This window comes from Cyprinus carpio, chromosome A9, assembly GCF_018340385.1.
Source record: "Cyprinus carpio isolate SPL01 chromosome A9, ASM1834038v1, whole genome shotgun sequence".
NCBI lineage: Eukaryota > Metazoa > Chordata > Actinopteri > Cypriniformes > Cyprinidae > Cyprinus > Cyprinus carpio.
This window is the reverse complement of record NC_056580.1, coordinates 21,826,368-21,845,270: the sequence shown is the minus strand read 5'-3', so window position 1 is coordinate 21,845,270 and position 18,903 is coordinate 21,826,368. Positions and strand designations below refer to the sequence as shown.

At 36.0% G+C, this 18,903-nt stretch overlaps 2 protein-coding genes and 1 pseudogene across 14 annotated transcripts in view; 1 reads left to right on the top strand and 2 right to left on the bottom strand.

Annotated features, from left to right (window-relative positions):
- Positions 1-337, bottom strand: part of LOC109095768 — a 37,476-nt pseudogene extending 37,139 nt beyond the window's left edge.
- Positions 338-7,405: 7,068 nt separating this feature from the next.
- Positions 7,406-13,209, top strand: myl1 (myosin, light chain 1, alkali; skeletal, fast). Its single transcript, XM_042764155.1, has 6 exons — positions 7,406-7,635; positions 8,868-8,895; positions 11,424-11,567; positions 11,795-11,968; positions 12,496-12,573; positions 12,706-13,209. The coding sequence occupies exons 1-6, from the start codon at positions 7,507-7,509 to the stop codon at positions 12,732-12,734; spliced, it is 582 nt and encodes a 193-aa protein (XP_042620089.1). The 5' UTR covers positions 7,406-7,506; the 3' UTR covers positions 12,735-13,209.
- A 770-nt stretch (positions 13,210-13,979) lies between these two features.
- Positions 13,980-18,903, bottom strand: part of LOC109095765 (microtubule-associated protein 2-like) — a 103,542-nt gene continuing 98,618 nt past the window's right edge. For all 13 annotated transcript variants that reach the window (XM_042764141.1, XM_042764144.1, XM_042764142.1 and 10 more), the window contains 3 exons: positions 16,721-16,802; positions 15,704-15,816; positions 13,980-15,615 (listed from right to left, as the gene is read on the bottom strand). In XM_042764141.1, coding sequence (XP_042620075.1) covers positions 15,400-15,615; positions 15,704-15,816; positions 16,721-16,802 — 411 coding nt within the window. In that variant the 3' untranslated portion in view covers positions 13,980-15,399. The remainder of the gene's footprint in view (positions 15,616-15,703; positions 15,817-16,720; positions 16,803-18,903) is intronic.

The following is an 18,903-nucleotide window of genomic DNA, read 5'->3' as shown; positions in this document are numbered from 1 at the left end:
TGAATCTTTTTTCACTTGCTTTCCAATGTAAATTTTAGTCAATGTCAACTGCTGTTCGCAAGCCACTTTACTTTTGTAATATGACATTTTTCCGAGAAAAAACACACAAAAACCTTGGTTACCATTATGGCCTAATTGATGACAATGTCATTTCAAATGAAAGATTTTTTCTTTTCTTTTTTTTTCTTTTGGAATAACATGCACAGATTAATTGTTCAACATAAAGACAATGCTATCTTTCATTCTGTACCTTGCAGACATTTTGAATCAGGGTCTTTGCCAGTGAAGGATCTCCTGGGCCGTTGGAGATGAAGAGACAGTCATACTCCAAACTCATCAGGTCTTGGTCTTATGGCACTAAATGCACCTCTGCTCCATGCTAGGATATAAAAATGAAAAGTCTTGAAATAAGACAAGCTATATTACCTATTGTTTCCACATCTTTCTAGGAGGAGACAACAACCACAATTCCTTAATTTGACAAGTAGTCGTGTAACGCTCTGGGCTCTGATTGGTCAATTTGACATCGAGGGCTGAAAACAAAGCACAATGATTGTTGAACAGCTGTTGCTATAATCAGCGTTTCCGTTCTGTAAATCGTATTTAGGCCTCCTTGTAAAATAGCGCAATACCACACACCTCTACTTTAAAACTATATTTTCAAATGCATTACTATGAAAACTGGCAAATAAATAACTGCAAACTAATTGATGCCACTATACTAATCACCAGTGTTGTTAATGTTATCTAAAACTAAAATCATTAAAAATCATCTTCGTTTACCTGAAATAAAATAAAATGTTAGATGAAAATCTTATAAATCTTATATTCTAAACTTATAAAACGAACATAAGAAATGTTTCTTTACTGAAATAAGGTTAAATTGTAATACTAAAATTCCTAAAACTAGTTTAGAATTAAATATAAAATGAAAACTGAAAATATATACAAACTAAAGCTAATTCAAAATATAAATAAATACTGTAATTTTCTGTGTATTGTGGTAAGTGCATGGCATCATGCATGCACATTATAGTAGTTTTATAGTAAGTTGCTTTTAAAATAGCATCTATTAAATTTTAAATATCACCAAAAATTGTTATAGAGAAGATTAATAAATAATAAAATATCTGTTTAGTAGTGCAATTTCAATAGCACTTCAACAATGTTGTGTCATTGTGGGGAAAATCACATGTCATACCGCATCACTGGAATCTTTCATTTATGCAATTTTAAGATAATCCATCAGTACAATAGGTTGTATTTTTACACAGACTTCTGATCAAATTGCAGCCCTCCCCAACCATGCATTCACATTTGCAATTCAGATTAGCAGTTTATTACAGTGAGCAAATCTCTGCTCTTTTCCTCTCCTTCTGACAATAGTGGGCGCCTCTATCAGGGGATTAATGCTGGTGCAGGACTTTTGCTGAGCATGCTGGTAGGGCTCAGTGCCAAGGCCGCCACTCTGGTGGATTCGGCAGTCTGTCAGAAACAGCACATAATGTGCAGCACCATTCAGCAAAGATAAAGAGCTCAGACAGAAACAATATACATCATTTCTGTGTGACTTAAATGACCCTGAGCTAACATGTGGAAGTCATAGGACAAATCTGTCACAGGTTGTACCCAGTGACAACTTGACCACAAACTAGACCATGGTAAACTATGTGTGTGTAGTGCACTTCATAATAAAATCCACTGATCCTACTAACAGTTTGATTTGTTACACTATATTTATATAATTTATGTACATTTTAAACTCTTTAAAATTAGCCTACTTTTTATTTAGGTGGTTTTTCTGTTCACTTACTCATGTCCAATTCATCTCTGAACTAAGGGAGTTACTGTAATATTTCTAGGTATAATCACAATTAGTTTTGGCTCTGGCTTCATGCCATGCCACCAGTAAACTGAACAATACCCTTTCAGACAGAAAAGAGGGGCTCTCATTCAGCTGTTTACATATTTTTGCAATAATACTGTAATTTGTGTATTAATTCAGTTCTGGTTAAATTTGTATATTTGTGTAATTATTGTGGCCATTATTTAGAGCTATGTATTTCATTATGGAATGCTGTTATGTAACACTATCCTTCTATTTTTTGGATGGATATACTGTATATTTTAGTCTGTAAAAGGGAAATGATAATAATAATATACGGAAATATTAGCATTATGTTTGAAAAAAAAAACTGTAACATTTAAATGAAAACTAAAAATATATATTTAAAAAAAATCTATTCAAAATATTTAGTATTTCAGTGGTACTAAAATAACACTGGTCAATGAAGAAATATGTCATTTGCTTCCACAAAGGTGTAGTTACGGCCTCTACCAGCAGAGAATATAACCAGCCAAACCCTGATCCATTGTTTTATACAGTCCACTGCCCTCTAGTCGTCATCCTGTGAAAACTCATCTTCTGTTGAGATTCCTTGAGACAAATCTGTAAATAAATGCTATTTAGTGATTAAAATAACGTCAGCATTTTAGAGCTGACATTGTTATAATGAGGAAAAACACTTGAGATCAAGAATATGGTATCCACTGCGTTATTATGATGACGTTCTCTTAATTTACAAATGTAAACATACATTTCGTGTCATAATATAGCACAGTGCATTAATTCAGTATTGTGCTTCAGTATCAGTGCGATGTATCTTAAATAGCCATGTGTTATGGGATCAAACCATCAAGTTTAAATTAACTAATTCTCCTGCAATATGATCCCTGTGTCTACAGTACAAGAGAAACTGAATGGAGAAAGCATCCCGGTCTTGACAGCCTCCGATACTTCTGTGCTCCTTTTCTATTCTAAGAGCCTGTTGGCATAATAAGACGGAAAATTGCTAAGTGATTAGAGAGTATGGGGGTGCTTCAGAAATGCATAGCTTTCTATAACAGCTCAGCTCTGCATCCTCACACTCGAGTTTCTCCTTCTGGATTTTGGCTGGGATCCCACTTGCTGTTTTCAAAGATCCACAGCCATATACAAAGGTCTGAAAATAACCAAGGCCATGTTGGTCTCTATCTAAACACTTATTAGGTGTGTCTCCCCTCCTTGGATAACAACAGAATAAAATGAAAGACCATTTTTTAATACCGAGCAACAACTTAAATGATGAATGTTAAGTTTTAAGTAATTAATACAAACAGTAAAATAATGAATATATACAAATTTACATAGCCATTTCAGAAGATTCAATTTCAGAAACTCTTATAAATAAATAATAAATACATAAATAGTATTCATTTCTTATTAATTTATTTAGATTTAAGGGTGAGATTTGGGGCCTGACATTGTAATACAGTAGGTGTTTTTTTTTTTTTTTTTTTTTTTCATTATGCTAAAGAGTTTATCCACATCTCATATCTAATGCAGCACTAGAACATTCTAGCAGCCTCAAGGATATGCAAATGATTACTTTGTATTTCATTCCATCTCAACACTTGAACCAGGAGTGATGGGCAGGCCTCTTTAATGACGTGTGTTTGTGACTTCAGCAGTTCCAAGGAACTATAATAGGTATTCTTTTACAGTAAGGGCTGCTTGGAGACCCTCACTGGGAGTTACAGCCACTTTCCAAGGCTGTGTGCTGCTTTGTTTAGCTTTACCCTTTATAATCTGACTGAGATGGCTTTAAGGGATAGGCAGGTGACACTGAATCGAACCCCTTAAGGAGTTGTGGCCCCCCCTCAGAGAGATCCCAAGAAAACTTCGCACCTCTTCAGGAAGGGCTATAAATAGGGCCCATCTGTCCAGGGGCTAAGTTACAATCCCATTCCTTATGGAATTAGTAAGAAGTCCAGGAGGGTGAGTGGCACTGTTAGTTATGGGGGCTCACATCAGAACCACTGAGATCTGAACTATGCAGAATCTGTGACCTCTAAGTCAGAATGCTTCCATTGCTCTGCCTTAAGGTTATCTGAAAATAACGCCACTCACTTCCTGCTCTATTCTTAAGACAGCAGCACCACGTTTGCTCACCAGAATGCAGTTTGTGCTTCAATATCTCTTTAAATCTTAAGTCATAAACTAAGGTAAATACATTTTCACACTATTTTGTATATGTAGGATTTGAAAAATGTCCACAAATGCATACTTGTATCTATCAGCAGTATATAAAATATATCTGGTCATACACTGTGAAGGACAAAAGTGCTTTTCAGGGGAAAGTTAAAGGCCCAAGCTCAGCTGTACTTAACTTTAAGTTGTCAGAGGAATTTCTGATAATTTTGTGTCACTCTGAGTCACATTCAACATGACATCATGAGAATATTAGACTTTTTCCCGATCTAGACAGGAAGTGACAGCTTCATCTCTGAACCAATTACCTACTGTCAGCTGATACTGTAGACCAGTACGTCATTTAGACACAGAATAATAAAATAGGCAGAGTGACGCACAGGATAACATACAATCAAAATCTGCAGTTTTTTTTTTTTTTTTTTTTTTTTTTTACAGATGATACATGAATGTTTTTGTTTACATATTTATTATATAAAATTATTTACATATGGCATTTAGACATTGTAAATTATATTACACAATTCTTTTGAGAAGGTACTGTAATTTATGAGGCTTTGTCTAGGAGAGAACTGGCCTGTGGGAAGAAGAATATTGTTTAAAAGCAACTAGGGGAGCTGTTCTTGAAAACACTGACTCTGACATCTGTGTCTCTTAATATTATAAGACACCCATGACTAATGCCTCAAATAGTTTTTCAATATATTTAGACACAGGAAAGACACTCTGTACTAATCAGTTTCACTTTTTGTGTCAGCTAGAAAACGTGTGGTATTGAAGAAAAACATGGTGATTTCCTCTGCCACACATGGAGAAGTGTTTCACCGTAGCCCTTTCACCTTGGAGTGTCTGTCTCCTGCCTCACGGCTGGCACGTCTTCCCTGTTGCGTTCTTAAATAGATAATAAATTACTTTGACACTTTGACACCCTGCAGGGTTTTAACTCTATGATGGGCGTGAGCTCGCTTACCTCATCCTCAGCTTGTGTAGTCTGAGGAGAGTCAGATGGGGATGTTTTCATATCTGAGTTGGAGTAGCATGTTTTTGATGATACAGGAGTTTTATATTGATGCTACACTGATGTTTGGAAAACTCTATCTCAGGTTGCTGTGGAAAACAGGATATTCTTGTGCAGATCACATGTTACACCTTCACTGAAAACATATGATTGAATGACGTAAAATGGGTCACATGGGTTTATGCTATTGGTTTACACTATGTTGTTTCATCTTACTGGGTTTCAGTTCATGTTTTAACTAAAGGAATGTCTTTCATTATAGATTTGAACATCCTTTAAGTGATAGTCGACCCAAGTAAATCATACAAGTTTGGAATGAAGGCCAAAAATCTCTGTTACACCAAACCTGACGCATACTAGAAAAGTTATCTTGGGACACGTTTCGTCATCTATCAAATTTAATAGTCATTAAATGGCTCCCCACCCCCAACAACCATACCAAATAACCAAGTAGGCTAAAAGTGAATTAGCTGCTAAAATCATTAAGAGCTGAGGGGGTTGTTGGTTCTGGTGGGCAGGTGGATGGGACGGGAGGGGGCAGGTTTTTAGAGAAGGTGCTTATAGATGGCAGGGGTGAGCCCTGATGACAGCTGGGGGGCTACAACCGAAAGGGGGACAGAGAAAGCAGGTCCAAGGGGAAAGCAGGGGGTCGAGAAGGGTGAATGAATATCTCCAGTCTCTGTTACTGGCCCACCTCTGGGGGTGTGGAAAGGGCCTGCAAGACATATTTAGATGGGAGAGAAAAGAGAAAACACACTCTGTGCGTTCTGTGGGGTAACGGGCATCAGCAGCTGAGGTCTCCTCAGGACTTCCAGACTCCACTAACTCCCTTTCCCAAGAGTCCAGGCTGAGATGAACAAAGACATAAGTCTGATGAAACATACAGTAGTTTGCATTCAGTAATTAATTCATTTTAAAATAATTTATAATTAAATCAGGAACACATAGATTGAAATATGTGATCTGGACACACCCATACAATGGCTTTACATCATCAGTTAAAATTTAGACTTTTTTTTTTTTCATATTTTTGAATAAAAGTGGAAAATGGAACAACATATCACATAAAGTAGAGAAGAATAGAACAAAATATCCACAATATAATAGAACAATGTTATCACAAAAAAAAAATAAGTAAATGGGAAATACGTAGCAACAAAATTAAAACTTAAACAGTATAGTTTATATCTGTATAATTTATATCTTATATTTTAGCATCAACAAAGAAACCACCTTTCATTCACTCTCTTCATTCACATTTTTGATCATTTACATTAGTCCAGCAATGATGCTTTGCAGAGAACTTCCTTGTTTGGTTTTTGTCATGTCATTTTCACTGAAGTGACAACATAGCTTAAGACCTTCATTTATTTTGGAAAAAGTGGTCACATTCTAGCCACCTGTCCTGGTATTAATAGCCATCAGCTGTTGCCATTCCCCATTCTTTTAAACATTATTGTGAGGATGTAAGCATTTGTCCTTAAAAATGTGATGTTGCAATTATTAATCTTGGGGCAGACCAAATTTGTACACTACAAAAGGTTTTGTCAAATATCCTTAAAAAGTGCCTCATGTGGTAACAGTTAAATGAACTTGCGTAATTCAGCTAAAAAATGCATCTAATATGACTGATTCAAACTGAACAGGAATAATTCAGCGAACTATACACTTTAAGAGGGTTCGACCTTTTTTAAATAAAACTATGATTTAACAGAAAGGGCACAATCAGTCATCAAGTTTCAAACTAAACACTATTTAAGAATATAGGTCTTAATATCTAAATGCAATAAATATAGTGTAGATATTGAAAGCGACTTCTGTGTGGGCTGTGCTTCATCTCTACACTATTAACAGCAGGCGATGAAACTTTTTTGCCAGCGAAATTACGCATCTTAATAAAAGTGTTTGTTTTGTCAAACTTCCGCCAAATGATGATTCTAAAGAAAACTGCTGTAGCGTCTCGCTATTGCTATGGTTAACTTACATCTTCACGGGAACGCAAGAATCATGTTTACGCGTTTTACCTCAATAGGAATATGACTACAGTTTTTTTTTTTTTTTTTTTTTTTTTTTTTTTTTTTTTTAAAGAGCAATCTGTAAACTGTGGGCATTTCTTAAATATTTCATAAAAGTCTCCAAGGAAACGGCGCACGCGTAAAAAATACAATCAACACCTTCCCCGGTTGTTGTCTCCCCCTGAAGTTGAAATGAGGTTACGACCCTTGGCTGTCCCCGCGCATCGCCCCCTTCTCCATTTGGGGCGCGCGAGCCCTCCCCTTTGCAACTAACGACCCAATCCGCTTGTGCATCAGTCTGACATCAACTCTGAAGTAAATTATACGCGTATATAAACGTCTATACTTACCTTGAGAATGCTGAGTATCCTCCAAGCTGTGGTCCACTCCCTGTGTTGACTTCCTTCCCGGCGGACAAATAGACAAAAAAAATAAAATAAAAAATGGCACCTAAGAAGGACGCTAAGAAGCCCGAGCCTCCCAAGAAAGCAGAGCCCGCACCTGCCCCCGCGCCCGCGCCTGCCCCCGAGGCCCCACCTAAACCCGCAGCAGTAGATCTGTCCGGTGTGAAGGTAACGACCACTACTGTGATACATGACTTCAAACAGACAGATGTGAACTGAAAGTTCATTTAATTTTCTCAGACTTTAAAGTTTTATTTTTTTTATTATTATTATTATTATTATTATTATTATTATTATTATTATTATTATTATTATTATCGTTTAGCTGAAATTAAAGATTTACAGTTTTTACTAAATTACAAAAGATAATAATAATAATAATAATAATAATAATAATAATAATAATAATAATAATAATTAAATAATAATAATAAAAGGGATAGTTCAGGTCCTGAATGCTGATTGGTTAGTATTCTACATAATTCCAACTCTGCACCAGAATAATGCTCTGTTATTATTCACATGTCAGGTTCATTATAATTCATTATATTTGTATTCTAAAGCCTCGTATTGCTTATTTATGAAAATGTCTGCATAAAGGTTGCGTTAAACTTTATAATTGCTTTCATAATGTGTTTAACGACGCTACAGTATGTAGCAATGTAATGCAGATTCATATGGAGCTGTCATAAAAGATTGAGCCATATATTTGAATGTACCTAACCTACTGATGTGTTAAGCATATTATATTGGTTAATGACTTAAATCATTCTAAGCATTCTAAGGTTGTTCTGTGTCTGATGACTGCAGAAAATAGCTATTATTGGCGGATGATTCAGCACCACGGATAGCTCAGGATAAGTTGTTTTTTCTTCTTCTGCGTAACTACAATCAGACGTAACACCCCTTTTCTGATTGGCCCAGATAGCCAAAAGTGGAGTAGGTTCACATGGCCAAACATGGAGGTCCTTACTGTTCTGTAAGCAGCTGAGCAACTAAATTAAGCATGCCAAGATGGGGCTCTTACTCTTTAGTTGTCTATTAAAGCAGCTGTTTGTGAATGACTCACCTGTCATAACGATGTTAGTGATGTGATGGATTTTCTCAGGTCCTGAAAATCATTCAGCATCTTCAGGCCATGCACATAGTCTCCCTGTTTTATGTTGTGGAAAAATCATTTGCATTACTTATTATTATTTTACAAAAGTGGTATTTGCCATTCACAGTATATATTCTTTGACTTACATAACTACACTATGTAGTATAAAGTAGATTCAAATGAAGCTGTCATGAAATTTTGATCCATATATTTGAATTGAAATAACATACTGATATGTTAAGCACATTTTAATATGTTTGACTTGTAGGATAGAATAAAAAGTACCTCTTTTTCCCTGCAGGTTGATTTCAACCAGGACCAGTTGGAAGGTGAGATTATTTTTTATGGATTCCATGACCCATGCTTACAAATTTGTACTGAATTTGCAAGGGGTGCAGTGCTTAAAATAATGAAGAATATAATAGGGAAAAAATCTTGCAGAAGGTAATTTTGTTAATAAATATCCTAACTATGCCTCTAGGCAGAAATGTAATGGCTCCAGCAATATGAATTCAAAAGCTTAGAACATTTTAAGTGGTTTGAAGTAAGCGACCTGTGTCAAATTCCCAAATTGTTCTGGGATTTACTTCCACTGTGGTATAAAGGTCAAGCAGTTCCATGCAACTTCACAGTTAATTTGCACCATTGTCCAGGCCTGCGTCTTATGTGGAAGAATGTGGTCGTTGCTCAGTAAGGGGGAGCTTTCAGCAGCTTGGGTGTGAGTTACTCTGCAGTCAGCATTCTGGCCTCACATGGTACTGCCTTTATATGGAGGGAGTTATATTCTTGGGAGAGCATATCAATTCCAAGATGACTCTTTGAATGTCTCCCCCCACCCCTGTCACATCGTTGGTGGCAGCTGGCTTTGTGCAGAAATCAGATGAAGCTATTAATCTTTAGCAGATCATCTTCCAGTGAACCACTAGACTCATTGCCATGACATCCATAGAAATAGTGAGCACTGATTATTATTCAGTCTGCTAATTTTTGGTTTAAATTAGCAGAATTTAATAAGATTGATAGGTAGTGATTAACAAGGGTGCCTGGTATTTTGTAAACGCACATTAGTTTGAGAGATCCAAATGAAATATATGGTCTACAAATGCAAAACACAATAACTATACATTTAAAAAAATGAATATAAGCAAAACTGAGATAATCTGACTCTAGACAACTTTATATTAATATTTAGAGTAATAGATCTAGATGCTGAAAACTGACATCAAATCAATAAAAAAAACTTCCAAGTTAATAGGTTTTGCTATAGGCAAAACTTACATGAACTTTCAGTTAATCTGAATATTGATGTTATAATTATATACTTATATGAATATGATTATACATTGAAATTGCCTCATTAAAAGCAAAAAAAAATGTAAATAAAAAAACACTGAAATAAAAATGAATAAAAAATAGACATTAAAAAACAACAAAAACAAATAAAAATGAACAAAACTTCAAAATTACAAAAACTTTATCTAAAGTTAAAAAGTAGAAAATATACAAATAAAATCTAATTCATAATATTAACAAAACTATACTACTATCTCAATTGTACTACAATTAAACTGATCCCTTAAATGCGTAAAACTGTGCAGAGAAGTAAGCGTTTTCATGTGAATGTGCAAAACTTCAGATTCATTACCACTATAGGTTTAGGCAAACAACTAGAAACAAAACAAACAAAGTGCAGCAAATGGACAAAAAATAATAATATGATAACTAAGAGCAATTTATATCATAACAGACTATTTTTGTCCAACTAAAATAACTGGAAGCAGCTGACACTGGAAGCATCCACTTGTACATTAAAAATTCGGTGGATAGCACAATGTAATACAGTATAATTGCATCAACCAGTGGTGTGAGTTGTGGGCGGGATTATCGGTTTGATCAACCAATAGCAGACAGGGATGTGTTCCTGAATCATGTTTGAAACTAGTGTGAAGAAAATGGCCAATGTTGGGCTAGTTACTCCAAAAATGTAATTTATTACGCATTACGCCTTTCAAAAGTAATATTATTACTTTATTTATTACTATCTGGCAACAGTAATTAGTTACACTACTAGTTACATTACTTTTCCTTCACACCCCACAGAAGTTGTAATTGTGTATCTTCCCCATAAAATTCTTCTAAAATGTTACTAATAATATATTTCTACCTCACCATTTGACCAAAATCTACATTGGATCGAAGTCAGAAGTTTTTACAAATGCTCAATGGTGATTGATAGTGAATTTTAAGTAAAAGTGTTGTATTAATTGTTATGTGTAGCTTGAAAATTGTTATGTGTAGCTTACCAAAATATGATTATATTTCATAAGTATTTCATCAAAAGAAATCACATAAGTTCATAAGATTTTTAATTATAGTAATATCATTTATATGTAGATCAGAGGGATGTGGGTGGGCAAGCCATGTAATGCCAGAGTAATTAATCCTACAACTTACACATTTGTGTTTGGATAACCTTTTCTCCTGACAAAATCAGGGTAATGGCAATATTTACATCCCCTGAATGTAAGCTTTTTCATACTCCAAGCTTTCCTGATGCACTGGTGACTTCATGTGCCTATGTGAGCCGTGAAAATTATTAAAAAAACCTATGATTTATTGGATTGTTGGATTTCAAATCAGTAGGGGATGAGGCATCAAAAGTAGCTTTATAAAAACTAGCTGTTTTATAGATGATAACTGTAATATTATTACTGAAATCTTATTAGTAATTAGGTACACTACTAGTTACTGCAAATTTAGTATTATAACAGTAACTAGTTACTAGTAACTAGTTACTGCCCAGCACTGGAAAGGACACACTTCACCTTTAACTAAAATACTCTCTTCACAATTCCAGATTATAGGGAGGCCTTCGGACTTTTCGACAGAGTTGGTGACAGCAAAGTAGCCTACAACCAGATTGCAGATATCATGCGTGCACTGGGACAGAACCCAACCAACAAAGAGGTTACAAAGATCCTGGGCAACCCTACTGCTGATGGTAAGCGGATTTGTTTTTCCTTTTCTTTAAACTTTTAATTAGCTTTCCCAAAAGTACCTTTAGTCAACATCAGCACTCTCAGGAGCTTTCATCATGACATATTTCAGATGCCTGTTTCTTTAACTGTAATTGGTAGAAGGCTGATGTGGTGACAGGTGCTTGTAGTGCATTGTTTCACTACATCTGCCCTCTATGACCCCTCCATTCACTTCTGACCCCGTTTACAGAAATGGCAAACAAGAGAGTCGACTTTGAGGGTTTCCTGCCCATGCTGCAGTTTGTGGTCAACAGCCCAAACAAGGCAACATACGAGGACTATGTTGAGGGTCTGCGTGTATTCGATAAGGAGGGCAACGGAACAGTAATGGGTGCCGAGTTGCGTATCGTCTTGTCAACACTGGGTAAGGGGCCAAAAGTGTTTTTGAATTGAATAAACCAGGTCATTTAGATGCTACCATTTTTTCAGTGTGGTTGAGAACCATTAATATTATGCTTCTAATCGAGTCTGTTTTCAAGCTATTATAGTTTAAATGGTGGCTGTCATAAAACATTTTGGGAAAATTAGCTCTATAGATTTGAAACAATTTTCAGACATTTTTTTAGTGAATTAGGAGATTTGTTCAAATTTATTTAAAATGTATTCACAATTTGTACAGTATCTTTCAACATATTTTTTTCATGCTTGAAATTATTTTATTATGAAATTTGACAGTAAAGACTGTTTGTTCCAAATTTTCGCAGTAAAAATTCAACAATTTTTAATATATATATAATCTTGTTTCCCCTCAAACAGCTCATTGATACTTCAGACTAAATCATAGATCCTCTCACATAACCTATATCTGAGTTTAAATGCATTTTTATGGCATGCATCAGATTTCCATCTATTTAATGACCTGAACAACCATTTTTCTCTCTTCTCCTACAGGTGAGAAAATGAATGAAGCTGAGATCGATGCTCTTATGCAAGGCCAGGAGGATGAAAATGGCTGTGTGAACTATGAGGGTCAGTTATGATCCTTTCTTTTGTCTCAATGAACATTTATTACAGTAAAATGTTTTAATGGCAGACTGATTTATAGACATAATGTTTATTTGTTGTCCTGTAATTCTTTTTCAATCTCTCCATTCTGAACAGCTTTCGTCAAACACATCATGTCTGTGTAAGAAGTCGCAGTTGTGAGGAAACTGAAGCGTTTCTCCAGATTCCATGATGTCAGGACATCCACACAGTATTTCCAAAACCAACTCAGAAATGGATGAAAGGGACACAGATGTTAGTCATAAACAGTTATTTAGTTATTTGTGTGTCCTATTTTTTTTTCCACTTGACTCCTATTTCTTTTGTCTATTCTTGGAAGCCATTGATATTTTTTCCAGCTAATTTTCTTGGTGTTGTTCGTGCCGGGACAAGCCTCTCCGTAGCAGAATGGTTGTGAGGGGTGTGGGGGGTGTGGGGGCATCGTAGCTACACAAAAATATAAACCACCCCCCTTGACCCCTCACTGTCTGGATCACAAAGTCAAAGGTGCTAAAAATACTGCCATTAATAGACTGGCTGCAAAACCTCCTTTCCCTTTCCCCAGAGTCTTAATTTATTTTTTGCCTCTGTCAATTCTCATAATAAACTTTTCACAAAGTATCTGCCTTGTTGTGATTAATGTTCTCATACTCAGCACACGAGACAGAAAGGCAAGTGGAGCAAGTAGGTAAACAAGACTGATCATTTAAATAGCTTAGCAGTAGTAGACTTTGTGAGACTCAGTGGCACTGGGGATTTAAAGTTACTGTAACATGAAACAGTATTCACTACCCATTTTAAATTCATAATCTATTGTATCAGAGTGAAAGAGGATATTCAACTAAAATATATAAGATGGTTCTTAGCAAGATTTTATTGATCAGGAATTGACTGGATAAGGAAAAAGAAAAGAAAAGCATTTATAAATCTGTTCTCAGCAAAAAAGAAGGTTGAAGGTTTCCCTGCAGTTTTTTGTCAAATATATATATATATATATATGTATATTCGCCCTATCCTGATGCTAACATTGACTTTCATTTCACCAGACAAACTAAGAAAAAGTTATAATCTTTCAACAGAAATCTTTTAAACACTGAGTTCGCAACATGAGGCCTGCAACAAATTATTAATAATGAAATATTGTAAAATGGCAATTAAGTTTAAAGCGAGACCGATGAACAATTTTCATGGCTAAGGAGACATTCTTTGTCCCGGACACTTTAATTCACACAATAGATTTCCACTTTTCTAAAATCACTATAATGCACAACTTATACTGTAACTGTTATTGCTTTTTTTAAACCTGTAAGGAGGCAATAATACCATAACTATAGGTCATTACACATTTCACAAGCACAAAGTCCAAAAAAAAAAAATAGATCACACTAATGTTTTGTTCATTTTCTGTATTTTTATTGTCATAACTGTTAAGGGCATTTATAATCCGTATCATACCAACAGGAGAAAAACTGCGTACATCTATGTGACCTTTTAAATACATTTACAGCAGCTGAGGGAATCAGGGAAAGGGTAGGTAAGGCTCAGAGGGGCCGAGAAAACACAGAAGCCTACGAATGACAGCTGTTCTAGAGGAAAAGGGGCAGGGGACAACCACAAATGACAAGAAAAAATATACTGGAGTACAAACAGATTCAAGCGGAGTGAGCAACCTTCTTAATGTTTCTTTTTCCACTTCCTAAGAAAGAAAGCTAAGCATCCAAGCAGGAATCAGCAAACAAACACAGGGCCTAACACACCGACAGAGTCCCAAGAATCAACTGAGGGCCGCAGCACCACCCATCTTGCTGAGACAGATCTGTTACATCTCGACTCTGAAAAATGGCGGGACGGTTTACATTTCAAGACTGAGCAAATTTGAGCAGATCTTGCATGATTCATGTATACCTGGAGCCCTTGAATGTCTTTGCGTAACTGTAATATCATTGTTTTGTGTAAGTCGCAGCACAAATCTGCTTAAACTGTGTACCGACAAAGATCCACGGAAGCAACAGTTTCTTAACTACAGCGAAGGTCATCCGAAATAATGTACAAGCTAAACATCGTCACTAGTATCTACAAAACATGATGTGTTCTTTTTATTCAATGTTTCAGCAAATAACTTACTAAAATCCCTTGAAATAGAAAATAGCCTCTTTTGTGTACTAGAATACATGCTCGTCATACGATCTAGTTTTTTTATGCAATTGTACAGGTATAAGTTATCTAAGGAGTAATCTTTCCCTTTTTTTTTTTTTTTTTGATTGAGCATGAGATGTTGAGACAAAGAGCTGGCATATTTATAAATATATTCCCTTATAGTGTATTTCATGTTTGATCGTATGTGACTCTCAGTTGAGATGTTTTAGAGTCCATGCACTGAATGGGCAAAATAACACGTGCAGCATGATATTGTCGCGCCACATTCCCAATTATAAAAAATTCTGATCAACCTATTTTTTTACGCAACACACCTGACGCTGACCCTAAACCAGCATTTGAGGCCACTGTCTGTACACAACCATAAAAAGTCACAAGTAACATGGGTAATAAAAAGCACTGGTACCTCTCTAGCTAAGTCATTATTCATTAAAATGAACAACAACAAAAAAATCTAATTTTTTTCCAATTCAGATAGTCACAACAAGGGTCTGCAAGATTGTTGGTTGATGGAGAGGAAAGTGTGAATATGGGAAGTGAATCTGTAGTCTTCCATAAATACCAGAGGGAGGAAATGTGAACTGTGACACCACTGATGGGGACTACTGGAGACTGAACAGAGGGGAAAGTTGAACTGAGATGTTTTGAGGGGATTCACAAGCCTTGTTTGGCCAGGGCAGCGGTCACATCATCGGCCAGCGTGGCCAGCTGTGGCGACTCGAGCATGTTGATGCTTCCGGATGAGGACATGTGGCTGTGCCTGTGAGGGGAGGTGCCACCCGACAGCCTGAGCGCCTCCATCACAATCTCCGCTCCGTGATCCACGCGTGCTTTAGCCGCGTCACGGAAAATCAGCTTATGGCTTTCGATCTAATGAAGCAGGAAACAGGAAGTTGGAGACGGTGTTTATGTATGATGTGGGATGGGTAAGTACAAGCATCTGCTTTTGTGCACTCACCTGTACATGTCCTCCTCCAGGTGTATGGTGGGCATTTTCCAGGGAGCCCACCTTCGCATGGGCTTTTTCTCTGAAGCCCAGCTTCACACTCTCAATGCGCACGTTACCACCACCTGAGACACAGACAGAGTCATTAAACAATCCATCAATTTCTCATTTTTTCTGTTGGTACAATCTCAAAAAAAAAAAAAAAAAAAACAGAAAATTGTGAAATATTATTACAGGAACTGTTTTCTGTCTTATTATGTTTTAAAATGCAATTTATTCCCGTGACAGCGAAGTTTAATTGTTAGCAGACAGCCATTACTCCAGTCTTCAAACATCATTCTAATACTGTATGCTGATTTGGTACTCAAGAAACATTTCTTAATAATATCAATGTTGCTTTATATTTTTTTGTGGAAAACATGATACACTTATTTCACAATTGTTTGATTCAAGATTCAAGATTCAGTGAATAGAAAGGTCCAAATAACAGCATTTATTTAACACAGAAATAAATTTTTAATCATTTTTATAAATGTAAAAGGCATAAATGTAATGCTGTAATCAATTTAATGCATCTTTCATTACTTTAAAACATTAATGACTCCAAACCTTTGAAAAGCAGTGTATGTATATTCTCCAAAATCTTTATAAAATATTAAAGTAGACCTATATAAAATCTATGTTCTTGAAAATGCAACGGCAAAAAAATAAATAAATAAATTATATATATATATATTTTATATATATATAAAATGATATTTATTTAATCATTGTCCAGTGTTCATCACTGGAAAGGTCTTGCAAGATTCTTTCACAGATTCACAAATTTCACATTCACAATCTGAAATGGCCGAATCACTTGAAATGGGTTTGGCAAAGGATGACATTAACAACTTAAAAACCACGAGGTGGCACTGTTGTATCATTTAACAGTCTAGCTCAGACGTTCCATGCTTTAAAAGCAATCTGCATGACACTGCAAATTTCCGGTCTCTGGTTAATATTTCCAGAACTCATTAGCATGCTCACCTGGCCTGTGACGGATGTTGTCCAATGATCCACACTTGGAAGTCACATGACTAAGATCAATCTTCTTAGACTGAATTTGAACCTGTGAGAAACACCAGAGTTTGAGAACAAAACATAAAACAGAAACTTGATATCTTCTTCACATATGGTGCTGTAATATATATATGTGTGTGTGTGTGTGTGTGTGTGTGTGTGTGTGTGTGTATGTGTGTACTGAGCAATAACTGATGAGTTAAACAGTTAAAAAGGCACAGAGAACTGCACTGCTAAATGCATAAAAATAGTTAACTAAGCCAGGGTTGCCAACTTTTAAGTTCAGCTTGAAGTGAGATCCCCCCACCCCCCACCCCCGAGTGTTGGCAACCCTGACTTAGCTGTAAATCAAGCAGAACTGATCCATATGCTGAAGATGCCACAACATTAAGAAAACCAACAAGTGCAATGAACATCACAAATACAGCTTCAGATCACTGAATCAAATGACAGACATTCAGCTGTTTAGACATTCATGGTGAATCAGGGTATCTTCCGTCCATTCCAAATCCGTTTTCAATTAAAAAAACAGAAAACGAAAAGACTCAAGAGGATTCAAGTGAGAGAAACATGGACAAGACAGTTGGTCCGTGTACGTTTTGATCATTTCATTTCCTATTTAGAATTCAATAACGAGAAATGGAAAAATGGCTCGTTTATTCGTTTTTTCTGTTTAGTTTAGTTTATTTGTTTGTCGTTTGGGGTTTACAAATCGGTTTATGGCCTTCAATATTTCATTCGCACTTGTGGGCGGCGCTGAAACGCTGCTTTCATCTGATTGGTCGAATCGCTCCGCCTTCAGTTCGGTCTTTTCATTCTTTCAGGCAGAATAAGAGTAAGTGCGAGTGCGACACTGTAATGTCTGAAACTATCGCTCACTGTTAATTAGCATAATATTTGAGTCAGATGTAGCTGGGCACATAATTCGTGCTGCTGCGACCTGCAAGTGACCCCTTTAAATTATTTCTATCTTATAGTATTGTATGAATATTGTCCCACTGATAAATACAGTGCAAATAGTTCTGTCTCCTTGGATAAAAGTGAAGTGTAAATAAAAATTAATAATTAATTGAACAGATCCATGATAATATGTCTGTAACATTTACCACTCTCGTCTTTTAAGTCAAAAGGTACTAGGTGTGTGTGACAATAATAATTAATTTTGAAAATTAATATAGTTAAATTTATGAAATTAGTAATATTAGTTTTATTACATACTAAACTGAATTATGTTTCTCTTCTTAGTCTTCTTTGTTGGGCTTGAGAAAGCAAACATATATTTGAAGATTATTATTATTTATTATGAGAGTAATTGACACAGACTAGAACTTTAATGTTTCACCAAATTCAGCTCAGATCTTCAGACTCATCTGACTTGCGGTGCTATATAACTGGCCAGACTTACCTTCCCAAAAAAATCCTAGTGACTTTTGTTATCTAAGCAATGAAGGCCTTAACACTTAATGTCCACTAGAGGGGGCGACAGGATTTCTGTTTACATCAGTTTAAATGACAAATAAATACATGAATTTCATGTGTACTGCCATGAATATGCCATATCTGTGTACAAGAATAAACTTCACACTTTAAGCTGTACAACTACTTAAAACTTCCCATTCTGGCTTTTTCAACCTACCTCCAAATTTATTTTAAGATATTGTTTATTCACACTGGTTTATGCATTTAATGTTTGTCCATCTGGAACTTTTATTTTTCATGAGTATGTATATTTTAAGATGTACTAGGTGTTGATAAAATCACATGCAAAGAATGTAAAGAGCTAATGTCAGGACTCTCAGTCCTGCTCCTGGAGGGCCAGTGTCCTGCAAAGTTCAGCTACCCCGAATAAACACACCTAAGCTAAGCAAGGTCTTCAGGATCAGTAGCAATGTCCAAGCAAGTGTGCTGGAACTGAACTCTGCAGAACATGGTTCTCCCGGTTCAGGACTGGGTTTTAAATCTATAAATTTAATTTGTACAGTTGGGTGTCTGCATGCAGAGGTGTACGTCAGTTAGTACAATGGAAAATGTAATCTATAAAGACAAAATCTTCAGATCTGCATTTAGGGCACTGCCTTGAGGTCTCCATCCATTGGTCAAAACAGACCTGGCACCCCACCACACTCCTGCTAGCTGTCAACATTAACTGC